The following is a 16,360-nucleotide window of genomic DNA, read 5'->3' on the forward strand; positions in this document are numbered from 1 at the left end:
TTCTAAGACTGAACAAGGATTTCTTTTAGCATATGCAAAACTGTAGTGTCCCTCAAGGTCCTTCACTGTCCCTGCTGGGGTGAAGAGCTCCTGCCTGGACTTCTTCATGCAAATACCCTGGCTCTGTCTGAAGGCAGAAGAACCACAGGCAGCAGGCAGGAATATCATCTCCAAGGTGTTTGGACAACCATAAGAACGAAGTAATCTAGGCCCCATATGGCACAGACTAAAGGCACAGGAGTTTTCCTCTTTATTACTCCCTTTGCTGTGGCATTTTTGCATAGGTGAGGAGAAAATTAAAATTGAGGCAGATTAGAAGTAGGTAACTGATTTATCAGAGAGCTCACAGGGGACAACAGCAGCAGAGAGCAAGGGAAACCAGGTGTCTTACCGCCTACTGTCTACTTGCCTCCCAGGCCAGGTTTGCTTCTGCAACAGATGGCTTAGGTTGTGCCGGACAGGTGGAGGAGGGCAGAGGTAAAAGCTGATGCATTAGAGCAAAGATCAGCATTGCTGCTGCTTAGTTCTGTAGCAGTTAATGTTGTGCTGTCAACTTTTTTATAAACTAAATTGCCATTGAGTTTTGCAAACTGAATTACTTTAATAACATGCAGCCAACACAGCATTTGATACAGCCAAACAAAAAAAGCACAACTTAACGGTATTTCCATTGTGATTAGCAGAACAAATATGATAGGAGCTCTTGCAGTAAGCAGCAGTGTGCTGTGATATACCCCAGAGAGGCCTTGCTCTCACACAGGTGAGCTGTCACAGCAGCCCAAAATCCAATTTCTAATATACCAGCTTAGCACAGCCTCCGTGCAGCAACAGTCTCGATACCTAGGCCTGGAAACACAAAACACCACCTTGTCGCCACATCACTACAGGAGCTTCAAAGAGCCGTCAAGCACGCCGAAGATAGCATAGGCAGGATAGTTCGAAGGGATGCTTACTGCCTCTAAAAGCCTGAGGCTCTCAGTAGCATCTCTATCCTTGACAGACACATTATAAAATGACAGTGTATTTCTTCTGCAGTCTAGCTCCACCCTGACCACTTTGAGGGCTGTAGGAAAGCCCTTTGCTGTGATCATTGTTTGACCTAGGAACACACAGAGGGAACCATGAGACATTTGCAGGTAGCACTCCAACTTGGGATTAATGATTCCAAGCTTCCAATGGTGTGCATTGCTGGTGTCCACCTCCCAGAAGTGACAGCCCTGTGAGAAGCTCTCGTTGCTCTTTATGGGTAAGATGGCATCAGATGGATTTAATAGCCCAAACTGGAGAGAACTCCATGAGGATGCACTGACTACGTTGGCATTATAAGGGTATATAGTTCCTTGATGCACTGAAGTCAGGTGTTCCTGAACTATAGAAAGAAAAAAACCACATTATGATTAACAGATAATTGTGGAGATTTGCATACATCCCCACTGCTGAAAGCTAGATTTCCCAATCCAAGTCATCCAAGTCAATCCAAGTCATCCTATCCAAGTCATCCAATTCAAGTCCAACCCACCCAAGTCATTAAAAGCATATGTTAACTGAAACACCTTCTGCACCTCTCTGCTGCTCCTGTGTAATTCTAAAGGAGGTTGATATCATACTTCATGAAATGCTGCTCTTTTACAATTTTAAAGTGTCTTTTTGCTTTTTGTTTCAAACTACAGCAACTCTTAGATTTCAGTTTTCCATCATTGTCCTGCAGACCTTCATTAGGCATTTTTAAAAACTTCCCAGATTAAATTCCATGTACGAGAAATGTGTGAACAGCACCACAGCCATTTTATAAACGCTTATTTACTTAGCATAATTTGAAGTTATTTTCTAGAACTCTCAACAATTCCTGGCATGGCCAGTCACATGAAGTTAATTTTACACTCAGGAATTTGCAGAATGTTTTCTTTCAGTCTTTCAGACCTTCTCTTGCACATAATGCATTTCAATATTGTGGTATTTTCTGCTCCGGAAGTTACTCCTCCAGGAAACTGAAACGGCAGCAGTGACTTGGACAAGTAACCAAAATTGCTCAGATGGCATAGATAATTAGGAAAACCTGGATCTAAGGCTTTTTAGCCAGAATAGGTCTGGACTACGCTTACAGGGATGGTAGAGACTGAACTCAAGAGTGGCCGTTAGCACGGTGTGCTTCTTAGAGTACCCGAGGCTGTACCGATAGTGGCCAATTAGGTGTGCACATCGCACACTGTCACACACGCTCTGGACGGAGCGTTCCCACCCCAGCTGTCTCTCAGTCTTGTCCCTAGGCTGACTGTCAGCAAGGGCTCAAGCACCATCAAGAGAGCAATAACAAGGGAACCCTAGTTTTTTCAACGCAGTTGGAAAAGCATCCCACCATGCACAGCACCGGGACTGTAGATCTTACAAAACTTTACAAAGAGTAAAGTTATTTACATAGAAAGAGTAGATTATTTACAACGTAAGACAAACTCCGCTTGCTGCTGCTGCGATGAGTTCACAACTTTCCCCATGCTTTGAATCAAAGTGATGCTACAGACAGAAGAGGTGTTGCTATTCTCTTCCCTTAATCCTCCCAGAAAATTCCTAGGACATCCACATTTCTTCACCCAGAGCCCATTTTAACAGGATGTATTCAAGGCATGTTCCCAAAGCACTGAAGGCTAGGACAAGCACCCTTCTATGTACACATATGTGAAAATAATCATACAATGTTAGTAATCAGTTCTTCTAGAGGTACTTGGCATACTTGGTGTCCTATTACAGTCCTTTCTTAAACATGTTTTGTTAGCTTCTCTGTCTTGCTTGTCACATAGTGACATGATCACTTACCAGGTGGTACTTCAAATAAGGACTGCATGTCTGAGAGGAATTGCCGGAAAAGCCTTAGAGTAGTGTCTGTTGTTAATTTATCCAAAATAATGGGTGGCCTTGGCAGTTCTACACCATCTTTGTTAGTAAGTTGCTTGCGTTTCCTAAAACACGCAGAAAGACATCAGAGCAGCCAGTCATCAGAAAACCGTCACCAAGCCCATCCGTGAGCCAACAACTGCGTCACCCACTCCACACCCAGCCTCAATGGGAGGTACAGAAAAGCAGCTTCTATCATCCCCTCCCTCTGCAGCTTTACCAGGGACTCGCCCTCTGACAGGTCTTTTCCCAGAACCCCAGATCTCTTCAACATCGTTAGGATGAAGTTCACTCCATGGACAATATCTGTCCCCAGAGGACCTTGTCTCAGCCACCTCAGCCCCAACTTTTGCCAGGAAGGACCCCAGCATCATGTTTCTGGTTACAGTCTTCAAGTCCCTGCAGAAGGAGCTAATGAGGTATCAAGGGCAACTGCTGGCATGCTGGGACACCAAACAAGAAGTGCTGTGTTATCACAGCCAAGGGGCAACTGCTGCACCTGAAATGCAGGGCTGGGGAAAGGCCGGGCTAGGGGACCTGTGTGCATGCAGTGGTGGGCTGTGGTGGAGGAACAGCACTGGGCAGGCACTGGGGGAGCAGCTCAGGAGAAAACCCATGAACTTTGTAGACTCATGACTTCACTGCATGTTTCAGCTCCTGCCACATTTGCTTCTTACAAGCAGTAGGCAATGCAAACTGGAGGACAACTCAGGATATATAAGCTCATCCGTCCTTTGCATGCCCAGCCAGGGACCTAAATATTCAGGAACTGCCCTCAGAACGGGTCTCAAGAACAAGTGTGGAGGATACAGAAAAATAAGCCATGTTGTATACGAAGAGTCACATGTGACCTCTGTTAATATTTTGGGGCTTGGGGCTTCTCCAGGTCCCTGACAAAGCCAGGCTCAGAATGTGCAGTCAGCATGCCCAAGGGGCAGCCAGGGCAAGCCCAGGGAGCTGTGGGCCTGCAGTGCACGCAGGCTGGGCTAGCAGACACACACCACTGGACTATCAGTTACCTGAAGCAATATGTAATGCAATAGCAGACCACCTCAGGAAGAGCTTACCTGGCTCGAATCGTTGCAAAACTCTGTAAAAGACATTTTGAAAGGAGAATTAAGCACAGCGCAGGCCAGCCAGAATTAAGCACTGCCAGCCCAAGAGCTGAACATCTCTGGAAAGGGAGATGCTATTAGGTACCTTCGTGAAAAGAAGTAGGTCTTTCTGATCTCTCAGAGCCTCCAGCTCCTGTACATTGCAGCTGGCTGCATCCTTCTCCTCTTTGTGTTTTTGTACCTCCATCTGAATCTGAGAAAGCTGTTGCTCCTCGTGGTGACTGAGAGCTTTCAGGACCTCTCTTTTTTTGTTATCTAGCTGCAGACACATCTCTTTGAAGAGGCTCTCCAGCTGATCCCTCAGGAGGCTCTCCTTAGCCTGTTAAGAAAACACTTTCAAAGTTGTTAGGGACTGAATCTTACATTTTCCACGCTAACTCTCACTCAGAAAGAGCCTGGTCTTTTCTGGGCTGAGAGAAGTAACTACTAACTTAGTGCCTCTCTGTATGACAACAAACCAAGATGTCCCACTGACAGCAGAAAGGCCAAGTGACATAAGTGGCCTTCCCCAGCATCTGGCACCTGACCAGAAAAAGACAAAAAAGTAGTGCTTCTTGCACAATGCTTGCTGAAGACTTTCCACTATACATGTATTTCCTTATTCTGCACTGGTATTTTTCTATGGATACATTGTCTTTGGTCCTTTTAAGGACGGGTGAGGAAAAAGTTTCTCTGCTTACTGCCTCCACCAAGCTTCCTTCACTGTTTGAAAGCAGCTACACTGCCAGACAGAACACTGCCCACAGGTACAGTTTTGTCTTCAGACTTGAAGGGAAGATTTCCTTTGCCCAGTGCCAGGACTTCTAGTCCCATCACTTTTACTGGTGGAGGAAGGCAAGTGCCAATTTTGCCTAAGCAGAATGAATGAGGATTTGGAGACCTGCGTTAAATTTCCCGCTCTTTCAGAGCTTTTAGATAGGTATTTGCATGCTGGGAGCAAAAACCAGACACTGTGGGGCAATCTTTTAACCTCATTCCTACCAACTTCTTAGAACCACAGACTAACCTAAAGGGATTTCTTGTTGTAAAGAGGAATAAAATCACTCTAACATGGTCTGTATCCTTTCCATAAGTATTTTAGAGTCTGAAAATTGAGTAACATTGGGGGGAAAAAAAGCAACCACCACCCACCAATCAGGAGGCATGGACTTAACAGCAACTTTCAAGGTCAAAGGTCCTTTGCAAACTATGAATGTACTTGCCAGACTGATAAGAAAGTTGTTCATCATCCTCCTTCAAAGAAGAAACCTAGAAAATATCTGAGAAACCACCATGGAACTAAAAAAAGCTTCAGAATCCATGATCTGGGGAAGCGCAAAAGAAAACCTTATCTCATCAGCTACCAGCATGCAACCATCCCGAAGGGATATGGAAACTTGGAACAAACCTTTACGTCCTCCTCTTGTTTCAGCAGATTTGCTATGCTTTGATTCAGTGCAGCTTCATGTTCTTTCGCTGTTTCCAGAGTTTCAGGAAAAACACTCTATAAAAATAACCGGAGGGAGGTATGAGGATAGGACCGACATACGTACACAAGATCAGCTATTTTATGGAAATGGGTTAAGCCAGACCTGCAAAAAGGTTGTTCACTGCATGCTCTCAGGACAAATCAATACATAAAGGTTTATTGTAAGATTTTACCCCTGAACAAATACCACAATTACGAGAATGGGAAAGACATTTTGAAACTGAAAGCTGTTCATGTGCAATAGCCACACATAAAGCTACCTTCAGTGCTGACAGCTTCCTTTCTGTTACTCTGTCATCAATTTCCTTTGCATAAATGCAGCTCAGGCTGGTCTTCTGGCTTGAAAGCTCACGGAGGACTAAAAGCATAGCCACAAGCACTCAGTCTGACCAGTTTGGCTCCTCGAAATGGGAAGAAAGTGTTTATGACATCTTGCTTTATATCCCGAGGGGCAAGCCCAGAGGGAATCTGGGGCAAAACTAGGACTGAAAGCCCAACATCCCAAGATGAAGACGTAGCCCTATCCTGAGTCTGCAGATCCGAAACTCGGGAGACGTTTCATCCCTGTGCTGCGGGCAGCTCTCCACGCCACAGACCCCAGCGGTTTTCCTAGCGCAATGCGTGCCTGGGCTGCTGTCCTGGCAGCCTCTTACCTGCGCCTGGCCAAAAGCCTCCTCCAAAGTGTCGATCTTGTGTTTCCTGTGGGGGCCAGCGACACAGCACAGCACACAGATGCAGACCGAGTCCGTCCTGCAGTAGCCCTCCAGCAGTTTGCCGTGCTGGGGGCACCTCCTCTCAGCCAAAAGATGAGCATCGCAGGGCTCTATCAGGACGTGGTCTTTCAGGAGGCTGTTTGTGCTGTGCTTGCTGCAGTGGGCTCGGCACAGCGAGGCCTCGCAGCTCAGGCAGGTCTTCACAGCTGCTTGGGGCTCCTGAAGGCAGAAGTCACACAGGATCACCTTGTCCCCCTGGCCCGAATCTTCCCCCTCCTCTTCACGTTGCCCTTCGCACTCTCCCTCCTCCTGACGAGCGGGAGCCTCCAGAAACTTCTGCACTATGCTGCGGAGCTGGATGTTGGGCTGCAGCTCCATAGCGGTGTCTGCCCAGGCGGAGCACAGCGGGCAGGTGAAGGGGCAGGGCCGGCGGCGGCAGGCCTCCTGGACGCACGCCTTGCAGAAGCTGTGACCGCAGACCAGGGACACGGGGTCGCGGTAAATGCCCAGGCAGATGGGACAGGTCAGCACCTCCTCCAGCCCGGCCACAGCACCCGGCTCGGCCATGGTGCCTGGGGGAACGCCCAGGGCCCAGGGCCAGCGGGCGGGTACCGGCGGGGAAAAAGAAACAGAAAGCGGCAGCGCCGGGGCGGCTCTCGCTCGCCCTGAGGCGGCGGCTGCTGCCGCCGCCTCCTCCCGCCTCGCAAGGCCGAGGCCGGCCCTCTCCTCCGCGCCGCTGCCCGCCGGCCCCCAGCCCCGCCGGCCGCCGCAGGGCGCCGCCAGCCCGCAGGCGGCTCCGGCAGCTCGGGGGGAGCGGGGCGAAGAGCCCACCCCTGCCCACACGGGGAGGGCGGCGGCCGGGAAACGGGACCCCCACCTGCGGCCCGCCCGACCCTTCTCCGCCCCAGGCCTCGCGCAGGCGTTTCTTGAGGGGGCACCTGGCGATCCTCCATCCTTAAAGGCGGCCCCTGCGCCCACCGGCCCGGGACTGCCCAGGCTCCCGCCTCCCCTCAGCGTCTGAGTGCCGAGAAGAAAGCTGGAAGAATGAAGGACGTTTCCCCCGCTGCCCTTCGGCTGGGTGGCCGTGCCAGGGCCCAGCCCTCCTCCGGGACCTGTAGGGGGGCTCTGCTCGGGGGTCCTCCCCCCTTTCCTCCCTGGAGTTGCTAAGCCTTAGTTTCTCCTAAAACAGGAGGGAATAAAAGGCTCCTTCATTGCAGGAGCAGGGGAGAGAGGAGGATGGAGGCAGCTTCTTTTTAATATTTTAAAAGCTACTCCTTTCCCTCTTCTCCCTGTCCCGTTACTCTGAGAAGCTGTTGAAAAGCTGCTGGCACAAAGCACACTGTTAGTAAGTGTCCTAGCAAAAAATGGTGTGTGTCCCCGTGGCAGAGACCTTGCTGCCTGTGGTGTTTGCAAAGGCTGGTGTTACTGGGCTGCTCTGGTTGCTCCTGGGTTCCTGCGGACTTGTTAAACATGTATTACTTGAACCAAGCGAGACTCCTGAGCTACTGTCGAGGCAAGGACTCTGTACCTGGCTACATGCCCAGAGAAGCAATATTTATTTTGGTTATTTTACAAGAATTCATCATATAAATCTCTTCCTGATGGTATTTCCCTCTCAGTCCTCTCTGACATGATGCTACCCACCTGGGGCAGGTAGAATTATTCCCTCTGTGTCAGAACACAAGGTCATTTGCAGCTTGCTGCCTATTACCTGCTCCCTAATGCTTTCTTATGACCTCGGCCCACTGAATGGGGATGTTTCAGATGTCAGCTGTAGTTTCTAAGTGATGTTTCTTATTCTCGTTCCTAACCACTGTGTCCTTTATCATTATTTTTTCTCCCCTCCATGGGGCTTCACACTTTGCTACTGCTAATCCCTTTTCCACAGCTGTCTCGAACACGACTAACACTGTATGCAGTGCTCACCTGGCTTTGCTGTTCCCCCAAAGCACGTGAACCTACTGCTTCCCATTGCCCTTCCCCACTCCTCTAGCATGGCAGAACTTGCATTTGCAAATGCTGCCCTTAGTGCACATGGCACCAGCTGACTGCCATGCTGCTGTGTGTATCCCAACCCCCAAACCTGGTGCTGCATAGGAAAAATCCTCTGTTTGATCTGCTTGGAGCCTACGAGGGCTGCAGAAGGGCTCGCTCCACATGGGAGCCTGTGGGGATTTTGTGGATTGCTCTGGGTTACTTACTGTGCCATGCTTGCAGACGCAGGCTGAGACAAGCTGCTGCTCCACCACTGCATGCTGCTGCAGCCTTGCTGTTGCACATGCTGCCTGCAAATCGCCTAGCCTAAAATCTTTCTTTACCCTTCATTAATTAAAGTTCTTAATCCTTTCATTGAAGAAAAATTAGTTTCCTTAATTTCCTTCAGGAGTTTAGATAGCCAGTAGATGCTGGAAGCTGCAGGCAATGGCCACTGTAAATAATCTGCTGGTATCTCTTGGGCCGCTTGTGGGCAGCCTGCATGGCAAAATGGTGCATGGCTGCAGCCAAACAGCCTTTTTAACTCTTCCCTTCGGCCTCACAGCTACACTGATGTGGGGGTCCCCCCCACCGGCAGCACTGAAGGGAGGGTAGATTAAGTAGCAGGGATAGAGCTTATACCAGAAGCACTGTGGAGAGAGCGATAGCTGGTTGCCAGATGCATTTATTTTTCTGTATAATTTTTAAATACAACAGTATTTCAGTGCTGGTTGGCTTTGACTGATTGCAAAAACCCACTAGAGCAAACACGGACTTCTGTTTCCTGGTCGTAAACTTGAAGGCAAGCTGAATCCCAGGAGTGAGGATGCTCGGAGCAGCATCCCTCCCTCCACCGTCTGAGTGTGCAAGGGAGAGCCCCACATCCCGGGGGGATTGCACAAGTTGTCTTTTCTCCTCAGACTGCTGACTTGCTGCCTGGAGCTGACTTTCAGTAGCTGGCAGTGATGAATGGAGATGGTGGTGGCGACGAAAGCCAGGGCTTCACCCAAGAGTTTGCCCATTTAGCAGTGGTGAGCTAAATCCTTTCCCTGCCTCTCTCCAGGCAGACACCGCTATTTTGCAGGTGCACTGCAATGAAGACTCTGAGTGATCCGAAACCAGCGCAAGCAGATACAGATGATAGGCAGCGTGTGCCAGGCTCCAGGGCAATCTAACCCCTCTCTGTGCCCTTCTTCTAGCAGGTTGTGCATGAGCAGTCAGCCTTCGATGGTTCAGGGGCTACTGAGAGCCCAGGGCATCATGTGCTTCTGTGCGCTACTGCAGTGTAGACAGTTTTCCTCTAAAATCATCGCTATTATTAAGGCGATGAGGAGGTGTCTTCCCTCTGCTCCATGGGCTGTTGACCAGCAGGCAGAGGGCAGCTCCCGGCAAACCTGAGCTGCCCTGCTCTCTCCAGCCCTTTGCTATTCCTTCAGTGCTCAGCCTCCGCTTGGGCAGCCGCTTGCTCGTGGTGATCAAAGCATGACTGCAGGAGCAAGGAGGGGTCCTTGTGGATGTCAAGCTGAAAGGGAAGCAGAGACACTTAGAAATGGAGAGAAGCAGCAGCCCCAGCACTGCTGTGCGGAGCCGGCTGCCTCCTGAGAGCCCCGTACCAGCACCTCACCCATCGCAGCTGCTGCCGGGGCAGATTTGCTGCCGTTGCCCTGGTCATCGAAGGGTCTGTTCAGCCACCACCAAGCATGGCCCACTGTGCACTGCAGACATAAAGAGCCTGCAGACATAAGGAGCTGGAAACGCTCCCTCAGAGTCAGCAGGGTGGTGGCGTTTTAGTGGAGTGGGGTTAGAGCTAGAAAAGCCGGTGGGGAGAGGATGGTGCCTTCTTACCTGCAGGATGCTGCTGAGAAACACGAGGGGTCCAAGTCTGAGTTTGAAAAGGTATTTGGAGGCAGAGATGGTGCATGAAAAATTAAAACGTATCCAGCCAAGGACTGAGGGGGAGAGAAAGAGGGAACAGAGATTGCGGGACCCAAAACCAGCAGCACCTGGAGAAAGCTCTCCACTGGCATTTAAAGACACACAGCAAGCACAGGAGGTAGGAGCTGTAGGTGCTTTAGGGAGTGAGATGCAAAGCTTGGGAGGGAGCAGGAAGGAAAGCTGGGAGGCATCCCTTGTGGGCATGCAGGCAGCTGCTGTGGGCAGGGCGGCAGAGAGTTCCCTGAGCTGGCAGGGAGCAGAGAAACCAGACCTGTCCCTGTTTCTCCCTGCAAAGACACCTAGATGGACCTGGACAACAAGCTGGGACTGATAAATACTGAGAGTGTGCAGATGTGTACATTACTGGAAGTATGACCTCCAGGGCCTCCTGGACAGACTTTGTGTGTGGCCCAGAAGCTGAAGTCCATGTCGGGGAGCTGGAAGCTCCTGTGCTTAGAAGAGCCCAGAGGAGGATTTGGTGTCAGATGTCACTGCCCAGGGCACGGGTGGGAGCTGCAACTCCAAAGGGCAGCCCAGGACAGTGAATAAATCCCAAGCAACAGGGGTTTCACACCAGTCGGGAGCACGAGCCTGGCGTGGCGTTTCCAAGCATTGCCTTGCTGTGCCCCTGCCTCCCCTGCCCACCCACGGGCCTTTCTGTGGGTCTTTGCCCATGGGGCTGGGGGGATCCCACCAAGCCGGTGGAGCCCGGGGCAGCCGTGGTCTCAGCCAGCCCAGCTCAGCCGGGCAGATGCAGGCACTGCCACCCTGCCCTCGCTGCCCACACTGCCCGCTGCAGCCCCTGCGGTGCCTGCTGCCTGCGTTGCGTGCGCTGCCCACGCTACCTGCTGCCCACGCTACCTGCTGCCCACACTGCCTGCCAGGTGCCAGTCAGCCAACGTCAGAGACAAAAGCTGTCCCTATTCACAAAAGCCCGTTACTGACTTATTTTCCCCTCCCACAAGGCACGGTATGCCCAGTACGGGAGATAACGCCACCTCCCTTCCCTCTGGCAGCTGGAGAGCAGCCATATAAGCTACTACAAAAGTAGCACCCGTCTGTGTGAAAAGAAGCTGTTTTATCTCAAAGTTATACCAAAATGGAAACTGTTGCATTGGGTTTTTTTCCAAATGGCTGGAAGTAATTGCTGGGACTAATGGAGCTGCTGAATTGATTTTGTGATTCACCAACAGCTCCCTTCAGTCTCTAGGTCTGCTTGCAGGATAGTACTCCATCAACAGTATCAGTCCTTGATTTTCCAGGAAGCTCCCTGGGAATGCAGTGCCGGATGGCGCAGGTCAGGCTGGGAGGACAAGCGTCAGCTGTGGGTCTGTCCCTCCGTGTAGACCCTTCCTTCATGTGACCCCGCTCCATCCTGGAGCCCTGCCAGCCAGGGACCCCGCTCCCGTGCCTCTGCTCATGCTTGCACCCACCCTGGGCACCCTGACACCGGCTGCCCCAGCTGCATCCCCACATTTCCTCCTTGCAATTTCATGTTTTAATCTGTCCTGGCACTGGCAGCGTCACTGCGCCCTGATGTATCTTAGAAAAATATTCCTGTTTGGTGGCCCTGAGGCCTGGGGTTTTTTTGGAAAGCAGCAGGGAAATGGGCTTCCCATCACGTCTCCACTTGGGGTGCAGCAGTTGTAGGGACGAGGGGCTGGGCTGGGGGCAGGAGGCTGGCTCTGGCTCTATGGCTGGGCAGAGGGACCTGCACTGGGCTGCCTCTGGCTGTGCTGTGCTGGAGGCGGGCAGGTCTAGGGCAGCTGCCTAAATCCGTGCAAATTGGCAGAAAAAAAATAGCTGGGACAGCTCAGCACCTTGCAGACCTCTTCCTTTAGGGCTGCTGAGGTCCTCCCGCCTGGCAGCATCACCGTGCCATGCTCTGGATAAATTCAGTGCAACACCTCTGACCTGGCGAGCCCAACAGGGGTGATGGCTGGCGCTGGGCTCCCATGTGCCGGGTGCTGCAGGGGAGCTGCCCTCGTGCTGCTGCCAACTCCCCGGGCTTTCCATCCCATCCCTTCCACAGCCTGGGCTCCCACAGTGACCAGGACACCAGGAGCCCCTGTGCTGGGAAACAGCGGTTCGGCCACCTCAGCAGTGCCTCTGGGAGAGCAGGCTGGCTCCCGGGGGCTGCTCTCCTGGTACTGGGGGGGCTCTCCAGGTGCCGTCCTGAGCCGTACAGTTGCTGCATCGCCATCTGGAGTCTTTTCCACACTTTTTCTTGGAATCCAGCCCTTTGCTCTCTTAATCCCACTCAAGCAAATCTGAGGTGCCCCACTTCATTTTTAACCATCCAGTCCGGGGGGTTTCTTCTGGACGGGTCTTGCGGCAGTGGCACCGCTCCCAAAGTCCAGAGTATGGAGCCCAGGCTTCTCCTGCATGAGTTAAACTGGAAGAAGCCACACTTAAAATAGCAATATACAGGGATGTTCCCCCATAGGAGCCACATCCCTGGCAGTGGTGCAGCACTGGTGTGAGCGAGCTGGGGGACTCCACCACCCCCCCCGGCCCCAGCCATGCCCCCTCCATCCCATTCCGGCCAGGCAGATGCAGGAGAGCACCTTCTGCAAAGCAAAACCAGAGCAGGCTTGCACTGATAAACTAAAGTATTAGCGGCACAGACTTGTTCCTTTTTTTTTTCTTTCCACTTTATAGTATATATGTTATCATTTAGTTATAGGCAGATCACTTCACTATTTACAGTACATGAGCGTAGAGATTCTACAGTCTTTTTGATGTAAACAAGTAACTCCACGGCAGGGGAGTCTGGAAAAAAGAAGCCAGTTCTGAAGTATTTACACAATTTAAAATAGAACTTTTATACCCACCAGATAGATATAGATAATACATTGAGCGATTTGGTTAAATTATCTATGAAACTATAGAATCTGACAATGTAAAAATACAAGAAAACGTTCTCTCGTTTTAGAAGGTAGACAGTTAAATCACACTAGAAATAAATCTCTTTTTTAAAAATAATAACAATAATAATAAAGGAAAGGCATAAGAATCCATGCCATCTTTTAAGGTTAAAGTATATTACATAAATAAGGACACAACGGAACGGAACTGGGGAAAAAAATTAAGTAAAATATAAAAAACCACTACCAATTAAAAAAAAAACAGACTAAAAACTTGATTTTTAATCACAGAGGGGTCAATTCTGCTAGTTTTACTTACTCTGCAAGTAGAAAATTGCAGAGTTAAGTAGTACTTACTCAGCATGAGGAAGGGAGGCAGAATTGGCCCCTAATAATTATTAGCAGTGTCCTTTTACTTAAAAAAAAAAGAAGAAAAAGACAGAATTTAGCTTTTTTTTTTATAAATAACAAAGCAGATGTGCCCCTTTTTAGGTGAAATTCTTACACCTTTCTCAAGAAATGCATCAATTTAATCTTTCTCTCTCTTTCTCACATGCATACACACACTCCCTCCCCAACTCCGTATTTACCACAGCGTGGCTCTCGGCTCGGTGCTGTGGCCGTGGCCGTGGGTGCTGCGGCCAGGCTGCCGCTGCCACCCCTGACCCCAGGGTGGGCGAGGGAAGAGGAATGAAACCCAAAGGCTGCATTTGGCTCTATATTGCTTGAGATTGTCGGGGATGGACTACGACGCTTAGAACAGAAAGGGTGTCAGGGCTCAGCTATGAACAACAATGTATCTCAGTATTCAGCATACTTCCAAAAAGAAAGAAAAAAAAAAAACAAAACAGAAAAAAAAAGAAAAAAAAAGTTCTGGTCTGCAATTGCAACACTCCTTTGCACGGACCAGTGCTGAAATCAGACACTCAAGACTGTAATGTTGTGACTGAGCTGCCACTTCGTGAAAGAAGATGTGCAGCCCAGCTAGCTGTGCTGAGTAGGAATTGGGACAAACCTTTTCTTTGGGGCAGCACTGAACCGAAAACCCGGGATTGTCCTCTGCGTTCAGCCCAGACACTCAGAAACATTTGCTCCTTCCTGCGGAGCCCCAGGGACCCACGGGATTCCCACCAGAAACCTGGTACCCCACCCTGAACAATGAGCTTTTCTGGGGCAAATCTGTGCAAAAAAAGCAAAGGGGCTTTTTTGTCACAAAACTCTTCACATTCAGCATTTCCCCACAGTACCTGCAGGGAACTACTGAGGGACATTCTATAGTTATATATTTTTAAAAAAATAAATCTCCTCCTTACTTATTGCCTACCGTAATATACCCTTTTGCTCCCAGTTTCTCTTTGAAGTAGCGCTCCTACCCACCCCGCAGCCCCGGCCCTCACAGGCGGCGGGGGGCAGCTTCCCGGGGCTGCCGTGGGGACCGGGGTGCAAGGGTTCCCTTTTCGGGGCGCCCAGCTCTGAGCTGCACCCACTCCTGGGCACGCACCTGCCACGATGCCACCGGCTGGGCGGGACATAAAGCTAATCCTCGGAGGGGGTCGATCCCTGCTCCCCGGCCCCCGCAGCTCCCGCAAAGCGCTGGGTGCCTCTTACTTCCCCGGTGGTGCGGGCTGCCTCTCCCTGCGCAGTGCCCGGGCATTGCTTTCCTCCTGCCCCATTTCTCCATTAGCATCCAAAACAGTCATAGTCACAGGTCGCTAAGGGAGTGAGCTCTCACCTGCCCCTTGTGCCCGAGCCCTCCTTCCTGCCCCTTTGCAGACTCAAGCACTGTGAGCTACAGACACCTTTACAGTAAAAAAAAAAAAAAAAAAAAATCAAGCAGAAACTTATTTTTCACCACAAACCCTGCATGAGGAATTCTAAAGCCAGCAGACCTGTGCTTCTTGAGCTGAACACCCTCCACTCTCACCCAGTCCTAAAAGTCAGGGGAAGCCCCTGGGGCTGACAGCGCGTGCCCCCCAGGGCGGGCAGCACATAGCCCTGGGGCTGGCAGCGCGTGCCCCCTGCTTTTCCCTGCTGCAGCGATGGGCTGGCAAGCACGGGCAGCAGCAGAGGGCTGCCCCAGCCACAGTTGTGCCTCTGTGCCTTGCACGCCTCTGTGCATAGTGCGTAAGTCCTGGAGAAATTTCTTGGGGGAGGAGGGAAAACAAACCATCCCAATTTAATGGAAAAAAAAAAAGAAAAAACCCCAAACCAAAAAAAAACAAACCACCCAACCCCACTTATAGGCTTCAGGCACCACAAAGACCACTTATTGCATCTCTTCCTACCCTACGGGTGCAGTACTGATCGGCTCTGTGCAGGACGAGCCCTCCCCTTCCCGAGCACCGGCCTTGATATCCAGAAGCCAGGCACGGGCAGGGGCTGCGGGACGACCCGGGGCGCCCAGCCGCAGGAAAACAATGGGAAATTTTGTATCTGGGTACACCAAAACCAATGCTTGGGAAGCGACTGAGTGATCCCCCAGGAGAGGGCTCCCCCCAGCTCTGCACTAACCCTTCCCCTCTGCCACGCTTGATGCATCCCCAGCGGGGCCCGGCCGTGGGGGCTCGGTGCCGCTGGCTGAGCGGGAGATGGAAGAATTCCACTTACTTTGCTTTTTTTTGTTGGTTTTTTGGATTGATCGTTTTCTGAAAAACATCAGCACAGCACAGGACAGTACTACCCACCCTAAATGTGTCGCTATATACATTCTACATAAGCTCTATAGCAATCACATGTAAACATCATCGTTGTGAGGAAATACTAGGACAGAAAAAGGCAAAGCTACAATGAGGCAATTGCCAATAGCAGATGCTCAGTCTCGGCCAGAGCGACTCGTGTTTGCTAAGGTGGGATGACAAGTGGGGGGAGCTCGTGGCAGGAGAGATGCCGAACCTCGCTGCTGAGACTGCAATGGCACGAGGACCGTTCCCTGACAGCGATCGTCGCCGGCGGCAGATTGGGGACCCGCAGCTCAAACCCCACAGCGGCCCGTGGGCCCTCGCGCTGCCGGGCTGGTCGTCGTCAGAACCACGGCTCCCTCAAAAGCGGAGGGAAATAGCCGGGTAACGGTGCTGGTATCGGCGCTGCCGGCATTCCTGCTCCCGCCAGAGACCAGCTGCACGCGTGGCCCCGGAGCCAAGGGCCACCTCGGCAGCACGCAGGCTCTCGGCATTGCACCTCAAGCAATTTCAGAGGCTTTGGTCACGCTCCCTGCAAGACGAAAGAGTACCCACGCCAGGGAAATGAGAATAAAACCCCTAAGTCATGTTGAGGGGAGACCCCAGGAGACGCTAATCTATCTATTGGCAGAGTTAAGGCTATAATATTCTATCTACATAGGATGGCTGAATCCCTAGTGGTCCCTGGGCCTGAAAAATAAATGGAGACGATGGCGATGGC

The 16,360-nt window shown here is 51.1% G+C and overlaps 2 protein-coding genes across 6 annotated transcripts in view; both read right to left on the minus strand.

The window, feature by feature from the left end:
• Positions 1–235: 235 nt before the first annotated feature.
• On the minus strand, positions 236–7,366 carry LOC104312792 (E3 ubiquitin/ISG15 ligase TRIM25). Its single transcript, XM_069772951.1, has 6 exons — positions 6,126–7,366; positions 5,392–5,487; positions 4,090–4,323; positions 3,957–3,979; positions 2,812–2,954; positions 236–1,369 (listed from the first exon to the last, which is right to left on the minus strand). The coding sequence occupies exons 1-6, from the start codon at positions 6,750–6,752 to the stop codon at positions 882–884; spliced, it is 1,611 nt and encodes a 536-aa protein (XP_069629052.1). The 5' UTR covers positions 6,753–7,366; the 3' UTR covers positions 236–881.
• Positions 7,367–8,830: 1,464 nt separating this feature from the next.
• PPARGC1B (PPARG coactivator 1 beta) overlaps positions 8,831–16,360 on the minus strand; it is a 58,071-nt gene continuing 50,541 nt past the window's right edge. For 2 of the 5 annotated variants that reach the window (XM_069773048.1, XM_069773047.1), the window contains exon 13: positions 8,831–9,681. In XM_069773048.1, coding sequence (XP_069629149.1) covers positions 9,435–9,681 — 247 coding nt within the window. In that variant the 3' untranslated portion in view covers positions 8,831–9,434. Of the gene's footprint in view, positions 9,682–9,956; positions 10,109–16,360 lie in introns of those variants that run through there. The other 3 variants (XR_011322498.1, XR_011322499.1, XM_069773049.1) reach the window with 3 other exon arrangements.

The sequence above is a fragment of the Haliaeetus albicilla genome, chromosome 27 (assembly GCF_947461875.1).
Source record: "Haliaeetus albicilla chromosome 27, bHalAlb1.1, whole genome shotgun sequence".
In the NCBI taxonomy this organism is placed as follows: Eukaryota; Metazoa; Chordata; class Aves; order Accipitriformes; family Accipitridae; genus Haliaeetus; species Haliaeetus albicilla.

Coding starts and splice junctions, on each gene's coding strand:
- LOC104312792 (XM_069772951.1), bottom strand. CDS start 6,752: ATGGCCGAGCCGGGTGCTGTGGCCGGGCTGGAGGAGGTGCTGACCTGT. Junction 3,980..4,089: donor ACCTACTTCTTTTCACGAAG/GTACCTAATAGC, acceptor TGTCTTTTACAG/AGTTTTGCAACGATTCGAGC. Junction 1,370..2,811: donor CTTATTTGAAGTACCACCTG/GTAAGTGATCAT, acceptor TTCTTTCTATAG/TTCAGGAACACCTGACTTCA.